The sequence below is a fragment of the Ciconia boyciana genome, chromosome 1, assembly GCF_034638445.1.
Source record: "Ciconia boyciana chromosome 1, ASM3463844v1, whole genome shotgun sequence".
NCBI classification, from domain to species: domain Eukaryota; kingdom Metazoa; phylum Chordata; class Aves; order Ciconiiformes; family Ciconiidae; genus Ciconia; species Ciconia boyciana.
Window position 1 is genome coordinate 92,336,264 of NC_132934.1, and position 22,941 is coordinate 92,359,204.

At 44.7% G+C, this 22,941-nt stretch overlaps 1 protein-coding gene across 2 annotated transcripts in view; it reads right to left on the reverse strand.

The window, feature by feature from the left end:
* The window catches only part of GAP43 (growth associated protein 43), a 70,882-nt gene extending 52,036 nt beyond the window's left edge, over positions 1-18,846 (reverse strand). The window contains exon 1 of one of the 2 annotated variants that reach the window (XM_072882006.1): positions 18,782-18,846. In XM_072882006.1, coding sequence (XP_072738107.1) covers positions 18,782-18,820 — 39 coding nt within the window. In that variant the 5' untranslated portion in view covers positions 18,821-18,846. Of the gene's footprint in view, positions 1-4,973; positions 5,067-18,781 lie in introns of those variants that run through there. The other variant, XM_072882014.1, reaches the window with a different exon arrangement.
* Between the last annotated feature and the right edge of the window lie 4,095 nt (positions 18,847-22,941).

Below are 22,941 nucleotides of genomic sequence, written 5' to 3' on the forward strand. Positions count from 1 at the left end.
CAAATCCAGATAAAGCCCTCCCTGTGTAGGGAGGAAGCCCAAAGGAACAGAAGAGATGCAAGTCATTTATGTGCAGGAGGAGGGGACAACAGGAGAGTTGTACAGAGGGAAGGATGCATGGGCCAGCAATGCATGGACTGAGCAAATGGTAGTCAGTAGTGCACCACCAGCCTGCTGGGAGCATGCAGAGGTCTCAGGTTATATGTACTTGGTGCTTCATACTATCTCAGCCAAAAGCAGAGGCAATCATCAGGCTATGCCTGCTGTTTTACCTGTTGATACACCGATCTCTCAGCATATACATGCCTGCTCAGTACAGACTAGGCAGAGCACACTTATGGCCCATGTCCTCTGGATGTGGAGCAGACGAGAGTCATTGAGGGGAGCACGTGCCTCACAGCATGAGGCCAGTGAACCCAAGCAGATATACACATCCTTGATTTACACCATGCAAGCCTACCAGCCTGCTTTCATCTTGCAATGGGCAAAAGGCCCAGTTCACCTTCCCACTAGCACAAGGCCTTGCAACTTGACAGCTGCCAGCAGTGGGGAATTCCTGCTCTCTGGGAAATGGGGAGAGGGAAATATAATGTCTGTGCAGAGTGGCTACTAGATCCTGGAACAGCATCAGAGGATCCATGACAGCTGGCCTGAAATGAGAGTGGACTTGAGGTGAAACCTCTTTGTGCTTTCTCCTTCTAGTCAGTCAAAGCCACACGACTGGAGGAGGGGTCCCTCTCATCCCTCATCCCCAAGCAATGCCCACCCTCTCAGCATGGCATGGGAAGAGTCTGGAGCTACAGCTCATTTTCTTTTCCTGAGGGAGGAGCAGCTCTGAGATCATTCAGACGCCCTCAGCATTGGGCCAGGACAAGCCCTCAGACAATACATGTTGGTTCCTCAGGCTGCATACGTGTACCCAGCCTGGCACAGGCAGGTACAAGATTCAACACAGCCCTCTCAGCAGGGATGCCTCTATGTACTGGCGGGTACTGCCTGACTGGTTTGTGCTGGGACTCTCATTCAGGAGCAAGTGGCAATAGGCAATTTGGATCAACGGACTGGTTTCTTTCCCAGTAAGCATTACCGCTGTCCTCCCCCTGGAAACTCTGCCTGCAATTAGTTCCCTAGGAGGGGGCTTGTCTGTGCCATTAAGAACAGTTACATTACGCGATCTAGGAGAAATCAATGTCTCTAATAGTCAGCAAAGGCAGCGGAGGAGGACAGGGTGATGGGAGGGGCGTTTCTCTGGAGACACCCTTCTCGGGAGAAATCCCAGGGGTATCGCCCCAGGAAGAGAAATAGTAAGGACCTGGAGTAATTAAACTTCCATGCAGCAATTGTTTACTGGAAGAAGCACAGAAACCGCCCAGTGTCTCTCAGAAAGGCAGAGGCAGTGGCTAGACTCTCCCCAGGTGCAGAAGAAGTGCCTCTGCCCTGAAGTCAATGGTCTGTGGTGATTTACACCACGCTGGCGAGTGGAGGGAGGAGGGGCATGGACAGACACCTTGCCTTTAAAATACCCCTTTTCCTCTCTCCACGTTGGTGTTTAAAGGTAAGACCGTGTCTTGCAAGTTTTGAATCTGGATTGTGCGGCATAATTAAGTTATTCTAAATGAGGTCCGTGAGATTTTAATATCCTGAGGCAAGAAAACCTTAACTCTGTGTGCATCTTCCTCTCTTTTTCTCCATTTCCTCCTTCCTGCACACATCTGCAGTTCCTGGAATGACAAGACACCTCACTGGCTGGCTGTAATTGCTAGAACAGTTCCTTAACGCTACCTTCCTTCTCCAATTGCATTAAACCGCATCTTTAGAGGTACAGCCCTGTTTATTCATGCTGCTCATGTGGAAGGGGAAAGAAATGCAGGCTGCCTCTTCCCCCCTCCCTCCTTTGATTTGATGGGTGTGGCAGGTTTAAACCTTTGCAGCCGCTGGCTCTCCAGCACTGGGGTGAGGAGGAGAGGACAGAATGGGAGGGAAGCCGTCAGATATGGCTGGTGATGAATGAGACTCATCTCACCCACAAGTGGGAAACCTGCTTGCGGGTTATTGTTTAATCACTCATGCAATCCAATACTGAGCACATACCCCCATAACGTCCATCTGTTCTAGTATGCGGTGCATGCAACACTTGCATCTCTAGCCACCTATCTAACTATTCAGCTCTGCGTATTACTGACTGCATCTCTTGCCGGCAGTAAAGGTTAAGTTCAATTTTTCAGAAATTGCTTGACCCAACCTTTGGTTATGCCACCTTTTAGCTGAATATTTTGTGGGCACAGATTCAGAGCTGCAATCAACTGTAGGCAGAAATTACAACGCCAAGCTATCCACATCGCTCATGGGCGGGCACAGTCAGTCAGATACTTCACTCTTCACATTGGCATCGCACCCACAAGAAAGAATAATCTGCAAGGTATGAGTGTGTGAACATATTTGTCTTTGAGGGGTGGGAGGACAGACACATACAGGCACACCTAGACACAAATGAGAAGAGATTTCTTCCACGCCCAAGCCTGTAATTTCAACATTTTGCTCTTTAGCTGCCAGAAAGGCGGGACACCAGGGGCTTCCCCTGAAAAATAATTTGAGGAGAGCTGTCTTTATTTTGGGAAGGAAACTCCTGCCTGTGCTGAAGAACCCATTCCATCTTTTTCTCTCTGTGAAAGGTCTGGGTGGGGACAGAGGAAGAGCACAAGCTGAAAACCAACGTCTTTTTTCTTCTCCAAATTAAAGCTTCCTCTGGTGTATCACCAGCTTTGCTGAGCGAACTGCTATACTGCCAGTTTGGCAATTGTGGTGTGTATTCAGGTACAGGAGCAGGAGTTGGGCTCTGAGCCCAGGAACATCCACTAAATATGCACGGACAGGCACATTCAGGTTATATGGCTGCATAAGGATCAGAAAGCATGTGTGAACGAGTGCATGTGTGCTTGTGCATACATGTGTAGTACAGATGCAAGCGATCGGAGAGTGGAGATGTGTGCCGCACATGCACGTGCAAAGGGGTGTGTACCATGCAGTGGATTAATGTACAGAGTGGGAAGAGAGGACTATGTGCGATCAAGATACCTGCATGCCATGCATTTCTAAATATGTCAGAATACAAAATGACAGGAGTAAGCCCATAGAGACGTAAAGAACAGATACATCAGAATATTATTCAGGAGCTTTAATGCCCAACCTGTGATGGTATGGGCAAAATTATCCCCCTCCCCCAATAGCTCTCTTCTGACTCCAAAGAATCCCAGAGCTACCTACTTTATTTTAAAATTTGCTGTGCACCTCTGCCCACCGCTCTGTCACTCTGCCTCCCCGTCTGCCTTCCTTCTCCTCCTCTGCTCTTTTTATCCCATATTTGCCAGCTGAACGAGCTCTGCTGGCTGGCTGCAACGTGTTCCCCTCCCCAGCCATCACCACCTCCCTCCAGATTTTAGTGAACGTATCATTAATTGCAAAGCATTTGAAAAACCTGCATGGGGAAAAACACAGGATGACGCAGGGTCTTTCTATCCCATTCACCTGCCCCTCCCCATTATTCTACAAAATTGCTCCTTCGTTTGATAGCACACACATTCAGAAACACACCTTAACCTGGATTTTCTTTCAACACTGCTGTTCTACAGTAACTGGAGTTACTCACATCAGTGTGTTAGGCTATTGCTCCAGAATACTGCAGTGCTATATTGTAAGAGCTATATAAATGTACGCATATATAAAGTAACCAGTATGGTGCTGTACCTAAGACTCAGTTGAGTTTTGTGCTCAGAACAAGGACCAAAGCTCTTTGTCGCTACCTACAAATCCGTAATTTGGGGAAGTTTCCAAAATGCCTTACAAAGATATCTGGGGACAGTTCCTGCCTCGAAGTTCCAACTGCAGAAATCCAGCATCCTCCCGAGGAAGTCCAAGAGGTTCCGCCAAAATAGGCTCTCTTAATCAGGAGCGGGTTTGGGCTTTCACACAACATAAAAGGGGGAAGAGTGAGGGGGGAATGACCAAAGTAGCTTTTTTTTCAATTTCATTATCATTTTGTACATTAAAAATTTGGCACTGAAAACTAGCCATCAGCCTTCTCATCATCCCAATTCCGTGACAGGAAAAGCCAGGTGGTACCAGTAAGGAGAATGAACTGGTTTCCAACAGGTTCACACTGTGAGCTTCTCTTATCCCACCCGAGTTCGGAGCTAACAGAGGCGTGGTCCTCTGTCTCTTTACCAGCTGGTGCACAGTTGTCTAACTGGTTGTACTATGAAGGGTATTGCGAAGAGGGTGACTCTCCCCCTCCCCTGGCTAATGCTTTTGTTATTAATTAATTGCATTTTTCACTATAGCATAGGTTGAAAAAAAAGCTTCAGGTTAATTCTTGCTCAGATCCTTGTGACACAAAAAAATGAATGCACCTGTCCTCCGAGCCACCTCACAGCATATGCACATAAAGCATCTCCCATTCATCGGAGCCAGGAGCAATAGAGAGCGTTCTGACCAGGGATCAAGGCTCACTGGGCATCCTTTCTTTTTTGGCATAAGATGAAGAATTGCTTCCTTTATCTCCAAGGTAGAGCCAGATCTCATCACATTTCCTGCCAGCCGCACCCCCCATCCACACCCTCAGAACCACAGACAGAAAATCCTAGGCAATACATCTGCCCACTATTAAAAAATAATAAGAAGAATAGAGGGGAGATTCTGGTAGCTCCCCAAATGTGGACGTAGGCCACCCCCCTTTCCCACATCACCAGCCCCAGAAAGGCAAAACAGTCGTGTTGAAGGGTGTGAAAAGAGCCTTCAGTCGCAAGATGCTGAAGAATTGCAAAAGAGACGTCTGCTGAAAGCAGCTGAAATTTCCTCCCCCCCACCCCAGCCCCTACCCCAGCCCCTCACACACTCAGGCAGACACGCACCCCACAGCCACCCAGCAGCCTGGGAGATTTCTTAACGGAAATAAATATAAAAATCTTCAGCTCTACCTGTTTTGTTCTTCTCATACAGCACAGCATGATCGTATTGTCCCCTTCCTTCCTTCTTCTTCCTTCCTTCTCCTCTCTCCTTTTCCTCTTCTCTCTCTTATCTCTCCCCCCCACCCTCTCCACTCCCTCCCTCCCTCCCTCCCTCTCTCTCTCCCCCCTCTCTCTCTCACACACACACACGCACACGCACGCACACGCACACGCACACACACACCAGGGCAGTTAGCAGCAACTGTAAGGTCCACAGCTATTGCTCATCACACATGCACACGCTGCCTCTCCCTGCCTCCCTCCCTACCCTTCCCAGAATTGTTCACCAGCTCTCCCTGACTCGTCACCTCCCCACCCCACCCCCACCCCAGCAGCCCCCCCCACCCACCCCCAAGTCCCTTGCCAGCCTCATGAATAATTAAAATCTCCAATCTGGACCCAATTACCCAACGACTTTCCCACTGTACAGCGGCGACAGGGGAGAGGGGACACTGCAGACCGTGGAGGGGGTGCGAGGGGTGGGGTGGGGTGGGGTGTGTCTGGGAGGCACCGGCCGAGGAGGGCGCCCGGGCGGGTGGGGAGCCCCCAGCCCCGCTCCCACCGGCGCAGCCGAAGCCCCCAGCACCCGGCCACGGGTGGGATTTGTGCGTGAAGAAAGCGTGGGGTGGGGTGGGCACGGAGGGGAGAAGAGGGAGCGGGGTTATTGCCATGGCAGGCGGTATATGCCATGCACAGGTGACGTACTGTAGGTGGGAGCTGCGAGCTAAATGGGAATCGGAAAATATGTTAAAATGGCTGTTAAAAATCCCCCTCCCCCTCAGCAGCACACTCGCAAACATACATGTACGTGCTGCCTTCTTCGTATGTGCAGGCATAAACCCTGCGTGGTGACGTCCTGCAGCACTGAACGGGACAACTTTCTCCCTTGTTCCCTCAGTCCATCCTATAGATCTTCCATACGCACAGAAAATGATACTCCCGCAACAGATTATTTTTTTTAGAACAGCTTCAAAACCTGCAGAAATCATCCCTTTCCCTTCTGTATAGATCTCAATTAATTTGAGCGCCTAAGTAATTTCTACGTCTATTTATCTCTGCCTGCAAATTGCTGTAAACTGTTATGAGGAAGATGTGCATGTTCACACACACAGCCACCCCCCGTGCACGTGTGGGAACAAAAATGTATGGGTTTGCATGCATAGAAGATCATGGCGATGCATGAGCCTGAGCAAACATTAATGCGCACACACACCCCCAAGCACACGTCTTGAAAGTTATAACACCGTGTTTTCTCAGAATATATTTCTGCAGGATAGCTATAGCTGTCATTGTGAAAAAATATTCCAGACAACAGTTAAACCAAAGTATGTCAATGATAAAAATATAAAAAGACTGCTGGATTTTTAGGATTTCATCTACCAAAATTCAAATTTAGCTTATTTTATTTACTGTGTCTGGGAGGCACAGTCAGATGCTGTTCTCTTTTTTAGCACTAATGTCACTACATCAACTTCTCTGCCACACCATGGAGTTACTTCTGATTTACTTTTAATGTAAAACTGCCCGCAAAAGAGAAAAAAATTGTCTTAGGTTATTATTAAGGCCTTTGCTCTTTAAATATATCTAAATACATTATTAACACAAATATTCACACATGCGTGCACGCTTATACAAATAAACACATACATATATAGATACAGTTTCTGGAATACCCCTCAGCGCAGACTCCTACATAATCATATTCAGTTGCTATGACATCACTGCAGTTCCCAGTACCCCATATTTTTTTAAGGAAAGTAAACAGCATTTCAAAGAGAATCTATCTAGCTATCTACATCTGTATGTAATTTAAGGGAAGTGCCTTTTAGGGTCAAGCAGGTATCAGTGTTAGTCCTGGTTTTACAGTCTAGAAAAGGGAAATAATGATATGATAATGACATTCAGAGAAGATACTAAACTGGGAAGAGTTGCAAACACCAGCTGACACAGAAGTAGACCAAAGGATTAAATAACAAAAATCAGATTGAGCTTCAGAAAATGCATGCAGAGAAAAAGAAGGCAAACTATGCAACCATAAAAGACGACAGGTAAGAAGTGGAGCAGCAGAAGGCAACGGGCATCAAGTTCAAGGAAGGGGTGCCTGTGACACACACCACGGCTGACAACACCATGCCAAGGCACTGAGGAGCAGTGCAATGGCATTTTGGAATATGCCTATGGGACTTAGGAGCCTCTGCCATGGCCCCAGGAGTTGCTGGGGGCTCATCTCCACAATGAAGTTAGTGTGTCATGAGCTTGTGGGCACTTGCTAACCCACACGACTGCTCCTGGTGCCCTTGGGAGATGGGACTCCTTCAGTCAAGCATGCATGTCCCCATCTGAGAGTGTCACCCTGGACTCCCTTTGGTGGCAATGAAGAGAAATGGGAACTTCGAGGGTGTGATTCAGATCATCCAAAAGCAGGAGCCTAAACTAGGTCAGACGCATCACGCTTTAGAAGTGTTTTAGAAGCTTGTCTTCCCACTGACAAGGCCTTTTTAGGGAACCTCCCTGCTGTAGGGAGCCCTGCCGAGGAAACCCTTCCCAGCCCCCATCTTTCCCAGACACCCACCCGTCGGGGGAGCGGGCTGGCAGCAGAAGGGCTGCGTTGGTGCAGCCAGCTTGGGTCAATCCACCTTCCTGTGCACACCTGGGACAGTTGCTCACCACCTTAAGGCAGAGCCACCTCTCTTCGTGCCCGGCTCCATGGGCACTCTACGTTCCAGCTTATTGCAAACCTCTTTTGCCACATAGACAAAAACCCCTTAATAGGTTCCCCATGCATGTAGAGTTAGTGGTGAGTAGCCAGTCCACGGCAAGTCACATCTGAGTTGCCTTGGAATTAATCTTCTTACGTAGAAGAGCCATAAGCTGAGACCCAAATTTTCAGGGCCTGTCAGTTCCTAACACCCCTTTCTTTCAAATCAGGACCCTTTAAGTATATTTAAAAGTTGGACTTTAAATTCTTTAGCCAATTATATGGTTCTGAAAATCATATCCCGGCATCCCTTGCCCTGCCATTTTGGCTATGTCATTACTTCAACCTGTAAGGTAAATTATGTGGTTACACAGAGGGAAAAAAGGACAAGTCCACAGCAATGAAAAGGCCAAAGGGAATGAGAGGGAATTAAGGGCACAAACTTCAGCCAGGGTATTACTCAACATCAGAAGCAAAACTCAAGGGAAGAAGAGGAGGTGAATCTCCATTTCTTGAAGTCACCAAGTCAAGATGGGATGCTTTCATCCAAATGACACTTTTGTCTCTCCACTGCACTGCCAACACTGGCTCATTCAGCACTCCTTCAGAGTTTCTGGGTAACACTGCATCACACAGTGCAGACATGCCCTGGAAGGCCCCTTTGACCTTGGCTTTTGAAGCTACACAAATAAAAGGAAGAGCAGTTCCAAACATGAATGGGGGGCTAAGGAAGGGGGCTGGAAGGAGGGGGTGAACAATGACCATAAATTTTAAAAGCTTCATCTGTGAGACTTGACTAAATGACCGCTAAAGAGGTGGAGAAGCATGATATTTTCAAAAGCCATAAGCCTCAAGAAGGGAAACGAATCATTTGGAGTGATATATAAACCACTGTTTGGTGTATGCTGCATGTTCCTTCACTGTGAAGGAGGGTATGTTTTGTATAAAGTAATTATTAAGATGACTCCTTTAATTCAAAGCTATGTCTTTGATTTAAAAGGGTCCAGATCATTTCAAAGTAACAAGACGTATTGGTGGTTGTTACAACGTGGGGTGGGTGGACTGAGACACACAAACCAGTGCTTTTTCCCTGTTCAGTTCTGCTGCAAGGTTTAGCAGTGCCTGTAGTTACCCCAGCAGCTCGAGGTCCATACTGGTTCAAGGAAAAAGCATCTTCAGTTCAGCTGCTAATTTAGGTTCAATAGTAACAGCTTCGATTCAGTTTCGGTTTGAAGAACCACCTAGTTTCAACCTGCTTCTGGGACTGTAATTAGGCTGATTCCCTGGGCAGACGCAGTTAAATAAAACCAAGAAGAAGGAAGATAGTTTGCCTATAAGAGCTGTCACAGTGGTAAGCATGCTAAACTGAAGAGGCGTCTCTTCGAGAGAAGTACTGTGAAAGTCCCGTTACTAGGTATATTTAAAGCTTCAGTAAAAACAGCACTGAAGTGAGCGACTTGCTTTCATTGGGAGATAGACTGGGTTTTCTCTTTATTCATATGTTCCACATATAGTGGTAGCCTCGCCTTTTGTTAGCCAACTTTCATGCTGAAGGGAAAAAAGCCAATTTTATAAAGATTTTTTAGGATCCTCATTTGAATAGGCATTCCTGAAAATCCCACTGTTGGCCCACTTGCATTTTTAGTCTCCTCAGTAGCTTTGTGGCTCTGGTCTCATTTGGCCTCACTTTCCGTCATCTATGACTTAATGACACAAAATAGTGCAGTGCAACACTATGACCAAACTCCTTTTCTAAATGATTTAGACATAGTCATGAATCTCCTTGGAGGAGTACCCATTTTTCAGTATAAGGATCACTTATGTCAATTTACCTTGGATTTCAGTTAATCCTGAATTATTAATAACAGAAAAGGAGAGCCTAGTTTATTTTGACCTAAGACTGTCCATATGCCACAGGCTGAAATAAGTGGCTTTAAACCCATGATTTTCAAAAGCCACAATGCCACTTACTCTTGCAGAGAAGGCTTCAGAAAATGCCAATCCAGGAATGCTCTAATTCATTCAGTGCCTTTAATGACTGCTCGGTTGCTCATCCTCACGACACTGAACGCACATGACATTAGCACTTGTTGCCATTGTGCTAGTCTAAGACATATGCACAGGTGCTCTGCATTTATTCCCTGATTTCCATTTTTTTCCCCATGCCTGCACAGCTGGGCTCACAGCACTGAACACACCTGACTTTACAATGGGAAACATAATAAGAAATGGCATTAAGAATTTCCCTGTTTTCATCATTCTTAGAAAAACCACATTTTCTGTGAATTGTGTGGTGTACACAAACTGGAATATCTGGGTGGGAGCAAGGGTAGAAAGATTTTTAACATGCACAAAGAATGGTCTGTACAACCCCCAGGTCAATGTTAATTATTATTGAGCTTCAGAATCATCAAAAATGCAAACACAACAGTTAAATCCCAGCACAGCTTAGTGCTGAAGACCGTAACTCTTCAATAAAATGAAATCTCATCTACTTGTCTGTCAAAAAGAAAAATGTCATCACAGAAAGCAGTCAGACTATCAGCTATTATTCTCAGTGTAGTTATAGTCTGCCATGGGGGAATGTGATACTTTACAAACCAAACCAAATATGAGACAGGATGACCCAGGAAGCCCCTTCCTGCTTCTCCAGGGACCCTTCAATATGTGCTGTTGGGTATATGCAGCAGCCCCTTCCACTGGAGCACAGGCTCAGCAAAGCAAGCTTTGAACAAGAATCAGTGGCAACCAGGAGCTCTGCATGGGCCAATTTACCCTGCTTCTCAGGCCGGCTCCATCATTTACTCCAGGTCCTGCAGTGCTATGACAAGTTGCTGTCAGCATCCAGGCTGGCCACCTTCCTGTGCCACATGGGGGATGTCTATGCCGCTCCATGCTGTGGGGTGTGATGGGACTGGGATGGAGACAAATGCTGAGGTGAGTCCTACACACTAACTTCAGGGCATGACTGGAGAAGAAGAGTTTATCCCAGTACTGTTTCACACTCTTCACGGCATGACTGGAGAAGAAGAGTTCATCCCAGTACTGTTTCACACTCTTCACGGCTTCTTCACTGATATATTGCCATTTCCCTGACACTGCAGTGCTGAATGTGGCAGCTGCCCTGTATGATGACATGACAGTATTATGGTGTGAGTCACAATTTCCTGAGCCTTCTTTGGACCACCTGGCCCTGCTCCGCACCTGCCCACAGTGCCCCGCATTCAAGCCAGCGTGGAGATGATGATCTGGCCGCTCCAGCACTGGGAAGGTGGGTGGGCAGGGACAGGTTCATCCTCCTTCCTTCCTGTCCCCTCAGCTGATTGGACCCTTCCTTCTCTCCAGCAAAACAGCTGAGTTGAGCAGAACCAGTCTGCATGCGGAAAGGTACATGGGGTATATTGGACCCAGGAAATGGATGAGAGGAAAGAAAAGCTGAAGAAGATCTTCCTATGCCCTTACTTGGCACTGCAGTGTCAGCTATGGGGTGAAGTTTCCAGGCATGAAGAGCACCCAACAGATCAGATCTGCCCTAGCCTTCAGCCCTTCAGGAAAGGGCATTAAGAATTTCTAACCATGGCCATGCTTCACTCACAGGCATATGGTGACCAGGCCATGCATTGATCAGGATCACAGCAGCAGACTCCACAAACCACAGAGATGGTTAAAGGACGTAGGAGGAGTATTTGTATTGGAGAAGTGTGAGGTGGTGGAGTGAGCTGACAGGACACTTTCACTTATTTAGAGCTGTACATGGGGGAGTTAGAACAGCAAAGATCTACTAGGAATTAAATGGGCAGGAAAACTGTAAACATCCACCTGCCTTAAGGCTCCAAAAAGCATCTCTCCTTGCCTTGGCTTCATTTAGATTAGCCACAAGATACACGTTGAGAGGAAAGAGGAAAGCCCATATCCCTCAGTCTGTCAGGCAGGCATGGCATATGGAGAGGGTTGTTCCCTTGCAGTGAGATCCTCAACACAAAACTCACTGCATCCAATTAAAGTGGAAGAGCTCCCCAGTCCAAAATGCAGAGCACAGGCCTTGGACAGACAACGGGTCTGCAGTTTGGTCGCACCATGGCCAAAGTCTTGGTACAGTTCCCTTTAAGTAGAATCCTGCTAGAAGTGGGAGATGGACCCATAGTGATTTTGATGCAATCCAGTATCAAACCTATATGAATTGCAGGTAGGGACTGCAACACTCTTAGAAGCTAAAAAGTGCTCTATTTGGTCCATAAAATCATCAATACTGGAGAATGGAAATTCATAGTTAAGATTCCCCTAGCTCTGATTATCATCACCTCACTCCAGCAGCATCAGAGCTGTGCTTTGGTGGGTGTGTGCATTAAAAAAGACTTCTCTTACATTGCCAGAGCCACACCATGCCCAGCCTTCATAATAGTGTCCTGGTACAGCAATTATTATTTCTTTTCCAAAACCCCACTGTTAGCCAAAGGAATTCACCCCGGAGGGCAGGAAACACAGATGGAATTTTATTAAGAGTCCAGGACTGTGCAGGCAGGAATCCAAACCTGCTGCCCCATGCATGGAAATTGCATTGCAGTGAAAAGCCCTATTTTAGCTCAGCTCCAAACGATACAGAGCTGTGTTTCTGGAGCATGTTTTTCTGGAGGTTCAGAAGCCGCTCCAAACATAATGGTGAATTTTCTTACTGTGTAAATCTGAGGGATTAGCTCCTTCCCCAACTGATTCTGGTGGCAAGGAGAAAGAGAAGCTTTCTGGAGAGGGGCAGCCTAATCTCTCCAGGCTGTTATACAGCCCCCCTCACTACCTGACAGAACTGTATTATACAACACAAGTGGCATATACCATGCATGCCTGGCACTGCAACATGCTAGAGAAGCCAGTCCTGTTTCATGCCTGCTGCACCCCTTCCTTTGCCCTACAACCTGCATGCACAATTCACCCAGCTTGTCCCATCCTCCTGGTGTAGTTGCCAACCACAGCTGTCAGTCCCCTCTATCCAGTAGATGAGGCACAACCTGACACCAGCAGAGGCCAGAGGGAGTTTCTTAGCCTGAAGAAGGCAGCAGGAAGCAGCAAGGGAGGTGACAAGGACCCGCAGCCAAGCACACAGGGAGCTTTATGCCTACTCAGGTAATGGCACAGGAGATGCAGTGCTCAGTGGAGATGGAAAGGTCTCCTTCAGCTCGAGGGAAAAAGGAGGAAAAAGGCATTCCTTTACTGCCTACGTCAGAGAAGACAAGTATGCTGATCTTGATGGTCTTCTCATGTGTGTTCATCTCAGCCGGGTCAAGTTAAAATTTATTTTAATATTGTATGCTATAAAATGTGAAGGGTAGTTCTTCCTTGTTACCCTAATTTATTCAGCCAGAGAGGAGGAAAAAGAAGTTCATTCTCTGTTTGTTATGAAAGCTAAGCTCAAGTATGAACAATGTTCCATAGTAAATGACGGAGAGTTTGACAATCTTATCTGTATCGTATGATCATATATTGAAAGGTTCTATTGTTAAGAATAGATACAAGAGAATACAATTTCAGCTGCTTCAGGAACTGTAATTCTGAGCTTCCTCATTTTAGAGTTCTTTTCAAGTCAGGGATCTGTGTTTTCTCAGGATAGCTTTTTGCATGCCATTTCCTTGGGTACTTTCTAAAATGGAAATAAGTCTTTGTAATGTTAGAAAAGCAAATGATGTATGTCCAGCTTTCTCAAAGTTAGTCACAGTACAAAGATAAGACTGGCATGGCCCTTCTGTTCAAGAACAGTCCTAAGTTCTGCCTAAAACTTTAAATGTAATTAATTTCATTCTTAAGGATAAAAGCTAAAAAACAAAAAAACCCAAAAAACCCCAAACAAAACAGAGAAAACAAAACACTGAGTCCTCAGGCAACACCAAGCACAGAGAGGTAACAACCCTACAGTGTCAGGTAATCTCCATATTACACATGATACACACCAGACCCCCCTGCTTAGCTGTTAGCCACTAACATTGAATAGAGAGCAGCATGGTCATTTTTGTTCTTGCATTAAGCTCAATAGTTACCAAGCCATGGTTTGAGGCACTGTGATGCCCTCAAGGTCTTCCAGCATTTCCTGCAACCACTGGGAATTAATAGGCTAAAACTGAGCCCAACAGGGAGGGGAAAGTTACTGAAACACGTTGCTCATTTAGTATTGTTGCTTGGAAGCCAGTGAAGGTTATTAATTCTTCGATCTTTGGTGAATATTGCCTCCTTTGTATGTTTAGTCATCCAAGAAGTCAAAATGGTCTCCCAAGGGATATTGAGCTACTGTATCTGACTTAATTTTGATCATACTGTGCCCACTGAATAATGGGACTTTGCTGCATCTGCCTTTTTACCATCTAATCAAACTCCTGCAGTCTCTTATTAGGTCTTCTTCACACACAGTCCAACCTCACTGGCCCGAAATTTGTCTCATTATTTTCCAGGACATCTATGAGTCCTTTCTGTGTAAGTACACTGGTCTCACATCCCAGGAAAATTAGAGGATGGTTTTGTACTTTGAAAACTTAAGTCATGCTCAGCATTAGACTAGAGCTCTATTCCTCTGCACACAAAAAATGTAGGAAGCATTCATTTTACCTTCATTGATATTAAAACTGATCTTAAATCCTACCTTTCCTGTCACTTCCTCCAACTTCCTATTGTACAAGCCTTTCTGTCTCTCTTGTAGCAGTGAGGTCACCTCCATATCAAAGTTGTTTGTGCTGGACATGTCGTTTCACTTAATCCTGAGAATTTCACAGTAGTTTTTACAAAGACATTATTAAAAGGCATAAGAGATGGTAAATCTTTCTGCCCTCTCCTGCAATGTTATTAAGCAGAACAGAAATTCTACTCTATAGTCACACTCCACTTTTTGAACCACAAAAGCAAAATTGCCCTAACTTAATAACTTTACTGAGCATTTAAAATTCTTTCATTATATCCAGTGCAATCTTGTGTTTTTGTAAAATCTATCCAAGCATTCTGATAATAATCTTATATCCTTTTTTTGTTTGTTTTACTGGTAAATTATTGGATCTGCTGTGAATTCTGTCCTTCTAAGATCCTTATTCCTTCTTCCTAGAGCTTAAAACTGTAGCAGGATCAAAGATAGGATTCCTCAGACTGCCAAAAAGATGCCTTGATAAACATTAGTTTATAAGTCTTTTTCAAATTTGGATGCAGAACCACTTCCTCTCAGTTTTTCAGATTTCTTTGCAACACCCTATTGAACCCGATCCACTTATACTATGCTTGACTTCGAGCACATTTCTTTCTCTCCTGCATCACCCAGTCAGGGACCTAACAGGATCTGCTGCTTTGTTCTGGCCCCAGTGTTCAATTGCTCTTAAGTAAAGCTTGAAGTAAAGCAACACCACCTCCTGAAGCAAATGGATGTTTTCATAGGCTTTAGGAAACAATTCTTTAACAGGGAGATGTATAAAGCTGAGCAACAAAAAACCCTTTCTCAATGTGTATACATTTACACACTGGCAACAGCATTATCTATTTTCCTAAGGCTCAGCCTAGAGTTCATATTATTTAAAAGATGTATACATTTGCTGCAGTGTTTAAAAAGTACTCACCCCTTTCTTTTATAATTTCAAATAGTTCCATATCTGTTTTTCACTGCGGTGAGATATTTACTGCTCCTAACATGCTTTAGGACCTTGATAAATTTACTTCAGTTCCCCAATTACCACATTCCTAAATAAGAATGAAAATCCTCACCCATCTTTCTTTAAGTCCCTTTGAAATACATCATAGTTCATCTTTATTATTAGTCACTGGTGAACATATCCATGGTTAAGGTAATTAACATCACTGTATGTGATGACACTTTTTGAAATGTCTCAAATCTGATCCTTTTGAAGTCACATGAGGCAAAACTCTTTCTTATTCTGACACCTTGGCACACAGTATCCCAAAATCTACCCCATGTTCTTAAAATTTCCTCTCTACTATACTTTCTGTAAACTCTCTCTGACACAGCCATCTCCTTGAACCTACATGGCCCCCTCATTTGACTCCTGTAGCACCTAATAACTTTTTCTGACCTAGCCATAAGGGAAGAAACAGAACTTCCCATGGCTTCTTCAGAGCTACGTGTCTGTTGATTAGTCATACACTCTCTACCTCAGAAAGTATCAGAGCTGCAAACTGTTAGAGGTTGGAAGAGTGTCTGGGGGAAGCATCTTTGCTGTTTCTATTATTGCTGCTCTCCGTCCCTGGTTTTGGCTCCTGAATAAAGAGCATGGACTAGATGGACCTTTGGTCTACTCAAGGATGGTCATTCTCAAGCTGCCAAACAGACTGAGTAATGCCTGAGTTTCCCTGCCTCTCCTTCACTAATTTGAATCTTTCTCTGTCCTCTACACAGAGATGATATTCGTGAAACTTCTGGAAATCGAACTATCTTTGTAGCTTCCACCTCTTTGTCAAACATGGGTGGGATGAGATAATGAGTTGAAGTCTCTTCATGACTGGGACAGACCGACATTCTAAGCCAGCGAAACCACCAGCATATTGGGTAGGTTTCTTTGCTAATCTAGTGCACTTTTAGTATAACTTGCTCCATGGGTAGGTTTCCAAATCAATTAATACAGCATTTCAGACTCATCAGAAGCTACTCCTACAGCAGCTGGCTGCAAATATATTTCTTCTGCAATTTCTGGACTTCCCAACTGTTGTTGGGCAGCAATATTTAACCAAATGCTGTAGTGTAGGGCTCATTTAGCCAATGGTGTGTGTGGTGCCTGTGGTGCCAAAGAACTGCTTTGAGCTGCAGCAGTGTTAGGGCTAGCAACACTCTTCTAGGCTTTCCTACTCAGCAGGAAGCAGTTGCACAGCCATGCAAGTAAATTACAGGCTTATCATTCCTCATTCAAGCATCAGCACAGTCATTCAGCAGAATCCCTATGTCCCTACAGCAAGACCATAGAAAAGTAGTGCCTTGAACTGTACTGTGTATTTGTGCTTCCCCTTATTTATTGCCCCTGCTCAGTAACTTTGCTGCATGGTTATTCAACAGGTGCCCTTTGAATAAGGAGCACGTGGCACAGAGATGACTGGAAGACAAGGCAGTAGAAAAGAGCAGCCTAAAAAGCAGTTGTGCAAGATTTATTATAAAGGGCAGCTAACTGATTCATCAGTGCCCTCCCCAGCAAACCATGCCATATAAATGCTATTTTGAAATTAGCCTTGTGGAATAAGAAGGATTAGTTGGCAATGGTGTGCATGCTTGAAGTGTGAATATGTAATGTCTTCTCTCCCTAAAGGAAGATAGGGGGTTTTTTTTGTCTCCAAATGCATGGTGCATGGTTTCAACTCAATTTATGATGTGCGCCCCAAGGCCATTTTTGCAGCCAATTCTAATTTAAGAGAATTAGCAGGATTTTCGTTCTCTAGCATTGGACTGGTATTCTGGCTCTGACTCTCACCCAACGCTGGAGGAAGAAGGCAAAAGAAATAACGTTATAACCCAGCATAATAAAATACTGCAATAGGAAGAGATAGGAACCAGGGTTGCCTCCTTTTATAGGTCTTGCAAGGAAAAACAGCAAATCTGCCAGGCTACAGATTGCTGTGTTAGCATGCAGTGAGGTTGAAAGAGCATATGGCAGAAATGGCTGCCTGGCTGCAGTGCACCTATTGCCAGCCCCGTCGTTCAGGGCTGTGGAGACGAGATAAAGGTTTATTTTAGTGCCCTGACAGCTGACAGGAACTTGTCATATTGCAAAAGCCGCTGAATCTCAGTCAGAGGAAGGAGGGGAAGGGAAGAGAAATCAAAAGCAGTCACATACTCGGTGCATGCTTGTCTAATCTCCTGGGGGCAAGAGATAGGGTGAGGTCTCTCATATATTCTGTGCATACAGCACCTAGCACAAAGGGGTGCTAACAAACACAAGAAGTAGACAGCAGAAGAAGGTGCCAGAAGAATCTGGACTGAGCTTTATTTCATGTTATACCTGCTTTTCACATGACGTGGGGAAAGCTATTGCTGTTGAGTATGAGGAAAGCTGCTCTGGGATTTCCCTGTGACTTCCCAAATGGAGAAGAACCTGAGGTGGTAGGATCTTCCTTGCAGTGTTCCTCATAAGTGTAGGGTTCATTCCCGCAGCTCCAGAGACAGAAGATGGGGAAGAGGGGGAGGAAGAAGAGGTTTTTTTCTTTAGGGAAAAATGTGACTCTTCCTGCAAAATCAGTAACAATCCTTGGGCTGGAAACATAAACACTGCAATATTTTAATTCAAATTTTTGCAGAGTGCAGATACTTTCTGTTAGTGCATCTAGGAAAAAAAAAGAAAAACAAATCCCATAGAAAAGTTTTGCCTAAGTTTTTGAGCTCATCTTCCTCTCTATTTAGTTTTAGTCACATGATTTTAGACACATTCCCTCTACCAAGTCTTCCAACAACAGCTTCCCCTACTTTTACTGTTGATTCCAGGTAATCCATCACATAATAGGTTTTAAGCTGGGGGCACTGCTGTGTCACTTCCACTCCCAGTAAACATGCAGCCTTTTTCCCCATCAAAGTTAGTAGAAGTGTCTCTTATACCATGTTCTGCATCTTATCAAATCACACCTATGGGCTGCTAGTTCCTTGAGGAAGGAGACCTCCTTTAGACAACATTAGATACAATGCTGAGCATACTTCTGGAGCTAGGCAGATGTGTCAGCTCCTTTCATCTGTTAATACAAGTGCAAATAAAAAGAAAAATCTGACCTAGATTTCAGTGGCAGTCAGGAATAAACTCTGGATTCAAATCCAACAAGGAAGACATTTGAGTCAGATTTATGTGCCTGCCTTGGAACATAATGTCCCTAAAAACAGAACCTGGATTCACTCCTTCTCATTGACATAATGTGTCAATGACACATCTTCTTAATGTGCCTCTTGTGTCTGATTGTTCCTCATGTTTCCTCTGGCTTCACACAATAAAACACCTTTTGAACAAGCACCTTGCCATTTTGGAAGCTGAATGAACTCTGTCTGTGCCTGAACTGCTGAAGAAGTGTAGGAAAGAAGGCAAAAGAAATCTGCCAGCATGGCTGGAAGAGAAGCTTATCTTGTCTTGGCTGGGCTCACTTTGGTTTCCCTCTCCAGCTTCTTTCCGTCAATCGCCATACTAATGTATCCCCAAGGGTGCTGATCCCAGAACAATATGCTGCAAAGATGATTACAGCCTAAAAAAGAAAAGAAAACCCTGTCACCATGGATGTTATGGGTTTCAGCTTTTCACATTTAATCCTTTAATTGGTCTTTCTGGCAAGAAGAATTCAATACTTGGCTTTATTGCTGCATGGATGAGCCCTATTGCAAATCCCATTGGGATGAAGTTACAGTCATTTGGCAGATAGAAGATCCTTAGCAACCTCTCAAAAGCCTACCCAGAGGGTTCCTTGTTGACATCACAGTTTCTGTGTGATGTCATAAACCCTCCTAGAAAACAAAAAAAGCCATAGGATCTCTGGATATTTGATGAGACTGTGGCTAGCCCTTACTCTGCTATTGTATGTATCAAGAGCTAAGTCAAAGGAGAGTTTGGGTCTTGGCTTGCAGCCAGAACATTGATGAATGCAAAATACAGAATAACAAGGTTGATCAGGCTGTATGCACAATAAAAACAAATATTGTAAATATATTGAGTGTGTGGGACAAGAGGGAGAGAGAGCATTATACTGAGGTGTTTGGGGAGGCCTAGTCTAAGATGTCCTCACAACTTACTATTGCTTTATGAACAGTTCTATAGGCTACCTGCATGCTGTTCGGCAGACCCAAACAAGGGCTAAGCAATCTGAGCAACAGCCTCTTTGGAGGAGACAGTTTTGTCTTATGGGAGTATACAAGTTGCTTTGGAACATCCCAGCTGAACATCTCAATAAAATTTAATCTCCCATGCCCCAGGCCAAGAGCCATAGTAGCTTCCTTGCATTCCAAATGAGCAGCCCTTGAGATATGAAAGAGAGAAACTACTTCATTTAGAATACAATGAAACATAGGAGCTCTGATTCACAGTCCTATTCATTAATGACTGGTAACTCTTTTTGCTCTAAGAGAAGGGGAAAGACCTAAGTCATTTCAATGAGTGCCCCTCCAAGACATGAGTGTACTTTCTTCTAAGTAAAGAAGTTCCTGAATTCAAACCTGAAGATTTGGCCCTAAAAGCTCTCCTCAAGTCAGTCAGTTTGTGCTGATGTAACTAATGAGGCGTCTGGATCTTACGAGCCATCGTCATGGTGTATGTGCAATGAAAAGAGAGCAGATTGACACCTATGAAGCTAAAAATAAAAGCGTCACCTCTGAGGTTGGGCCTATTGTGCTTATTGCAAGGGGTGGGGTAGGATTGGTAGAGCTGTGCGTCCATCGTGGATGTCACCATGGCACACCCACGCCAACATCTCCAGGGAGACACAGCACATTTCTAGCTCCTGCATCACCAACTTGTTGCCAAGGAAACAAGAGGATGCAAAAAAAAGAAGAAAAAAATCTCAATGACATTCAATTTTGAGACAGTCAAGAAACCCCTGAAAGGGATTTTAAAAGTGCCTGAGAAGGAAATGGAAATTGGGCTTCTAATTACAGATTCTCAACCAACTCCTTTTTATTCCCCAGTTATTCTGTCTGCTCACGTCACTGTCTTCCTGCCATTCTCTGTCTACAGAGGTATGAATGCCAGACATCAGTGAAAAGAGAATCAGAAAGAGCTTTCCTGGAGTGAAGGAGAGGAGGGAGGGAGAGCGGGGGAGAAGGTTACTCAGTACAAGTAACAGTGGAGATTCCATAACTCAGAGAAAGGTGGTGGACAGAAGCTGCAGAAAGAGAAACATGTGGAAGAAAGGCAGAGTGGGAGTGAAGGTTTCTGTGAGAAGGGGATATGTGCAGTTGGCAGGTGTGGGTGTACACAGGCATATCTACACCCAAATGCATGTGTATTTTTATATATGCAGCTGAGAAGGCACATGTGTATACAAAGATATATCTAAATCCACACTGGATAGTCAAAAACCTGAGTTGCGCAACCCCTCAAAAATAATTAAGTTTACTTAGAAATCAAGCAATTAAACAAGAAAAAGTTTGTCTTTTCGTTTCTTTTGACCCATTATAGCGCTACATTTACAAGCTTTCTCCCCAACCAAAAAGCTACGAATTTGCCTCCTTTTTTAAATGACAGCCAGCATTTTCATGCAACCACCTGACTCTAGGAGCTGTGGCTTTGCAGAAAAGTAGCAAATATAAGGAGAATCTCAAGAAGGTGCTGGGAGTTGGCAAGGCTGGCAGTGCACATAAATGCAAGAGCACATAAGAGAACCAGCAGATACACCTACTACAAAGTGCATGAGTGAGTACAAAGGTGAGGATTTGTTGGGTGCTTCTGTGCAGAGAGACACATCCACCAAGACAAGGTGTACAGCTGTTGTCAAAACATAGCAGAGCCAGATTCCACCAGCTCTGAAATGAGCATGATCCAGAATTAGACACACTAGCTATCTTGGGGAATGAGCACAGAGAAGATTAACTGTTTGAGTAAATGTCTGCCTATCATCTTACTTAAGCATGGGAGACAGGGAAGACATGGGAGACATGGGAGACATATGCTATCATATGATAGCACGAGGTGGCACAGATGTTTGATGGCTATCCTGCATGGCTAGAAGTATGGCTTGCATTTGGGTTAGTGCTGAAACAGATGAAAGAGCTCTATCTTCACTTTCTTCTCTTCAGTATTCACAGAGTCTCACCCTTCTTCACGCCTCGAGCCTGTCATCAAGTTTGCAGCCAGAGGTGAGATGGCTGTCAGCCAAAAAGGCAAACTTACAGACAGAAGTTAACTATTGCTGAATCACAGTAAGGGTCTTATAGAATGACACTGAGGGATCCCCATTAATACCAAGGAGTTCATCCAGGCTGAATACCCATGGAATTAATGATTTTTGTCTCTTTGATAGTAAAAGGCTGCCAGCAGTAAGGTTTGGACTCCATCCCAGGTAAAGAAGAACCAGTGCTGGCCAAACAAGAATCTCCCTTTGTGCCCCCTACCACCTTCTCCCTGCCCCTTGCACATACCTTTGCAGGACTGAGAAGTCTCTACCCACTTTGAGGCAGATTTTCTTTCCTAGAAGCAGGTGTGAAGGAGGATGCCAAGTGCTTCTCTCCAAACCTGTGTGGTGACAGTCCTGGCAGTCCGACAGCTTTTCCTAAGGTTGCCATGACATGGAAGTGATGGGCATATGAATCACAGTTGTGGAGAACACCAGCCTACGTGCAGATGCTGCATTTAGATTAGCAGAAGCAAGTCCTGACCATCCAGTTCTCCACTGCTTACTGCATGAAGCAATTTGGAGTATCCAGTCACCTCAGGGACTGTAAGCAGGAGAGGACAGGGAGACCACCTCTCATGTGTATGCAGCAATATGAAACCACAGGAACACAAGCAGCCTAAATCACCTAAATGATGAAGCCAAGGTCAGATTAAAACATTTTAAGCATTTGTCAGTGGCCTACTTCAACTTTGCTCCTGAGTAAGGTGACAACAGCTGGAGTGACTAAACAGAAGGCCATGGAAAGTGGCCTCTGCTTTGCGTGTCCCAGTGCCAGCTGCCTTGCAGACTCAGCCCTTGTCCATGGAAGCAGAACACAGTGTGGGCACATCTGAAGGGGCCATCTCACCCCAGGAGAGCTGTAAAGACAGGGGGTGCCTGGAGCTGAGAGCTAAATATGGGTAAGATATAGGGAAGTAGAGGCATTGCTGTCAAGATGCAGGGGAGGTCTGAGTCAGGGAGAAGACAGTAGAAGTCTTTTTTCTCTCTTCAGCACATAAAAAGGAGTATCTTAATTCTCCATCATATGGCTCAGTCATACTTTTTCTCTAGCATATCCAAAATGTTACCTTTCCTCAACACAGATAAAAACACCACTCAGGTGACTACTTTCTGAATAAAAAAGGAGTGCTTTTAGCAGGCAGTTGAGATTCACAAATTACTCGTGAAAAAAGATATAATGCATTCTTTTTAAAAATGCATGTTTATATCACAACTTTCAGCTTCTGAATCACCAGTACATGTTCATGTTTCCTGCAGGGAAGGATGTTTTTTTGGTAACTTACTGTTTTGAATGAATTTATCATGAAATACCCAACAAGTGTCATTAAAATTTGCTTTGGGCAAAATACAAGTTCTGATAATTTTTGATTTTTCTGTTTGCTCCAAGTGCTGTTCATCAATGAAATGAACACTTATTCCAATTGA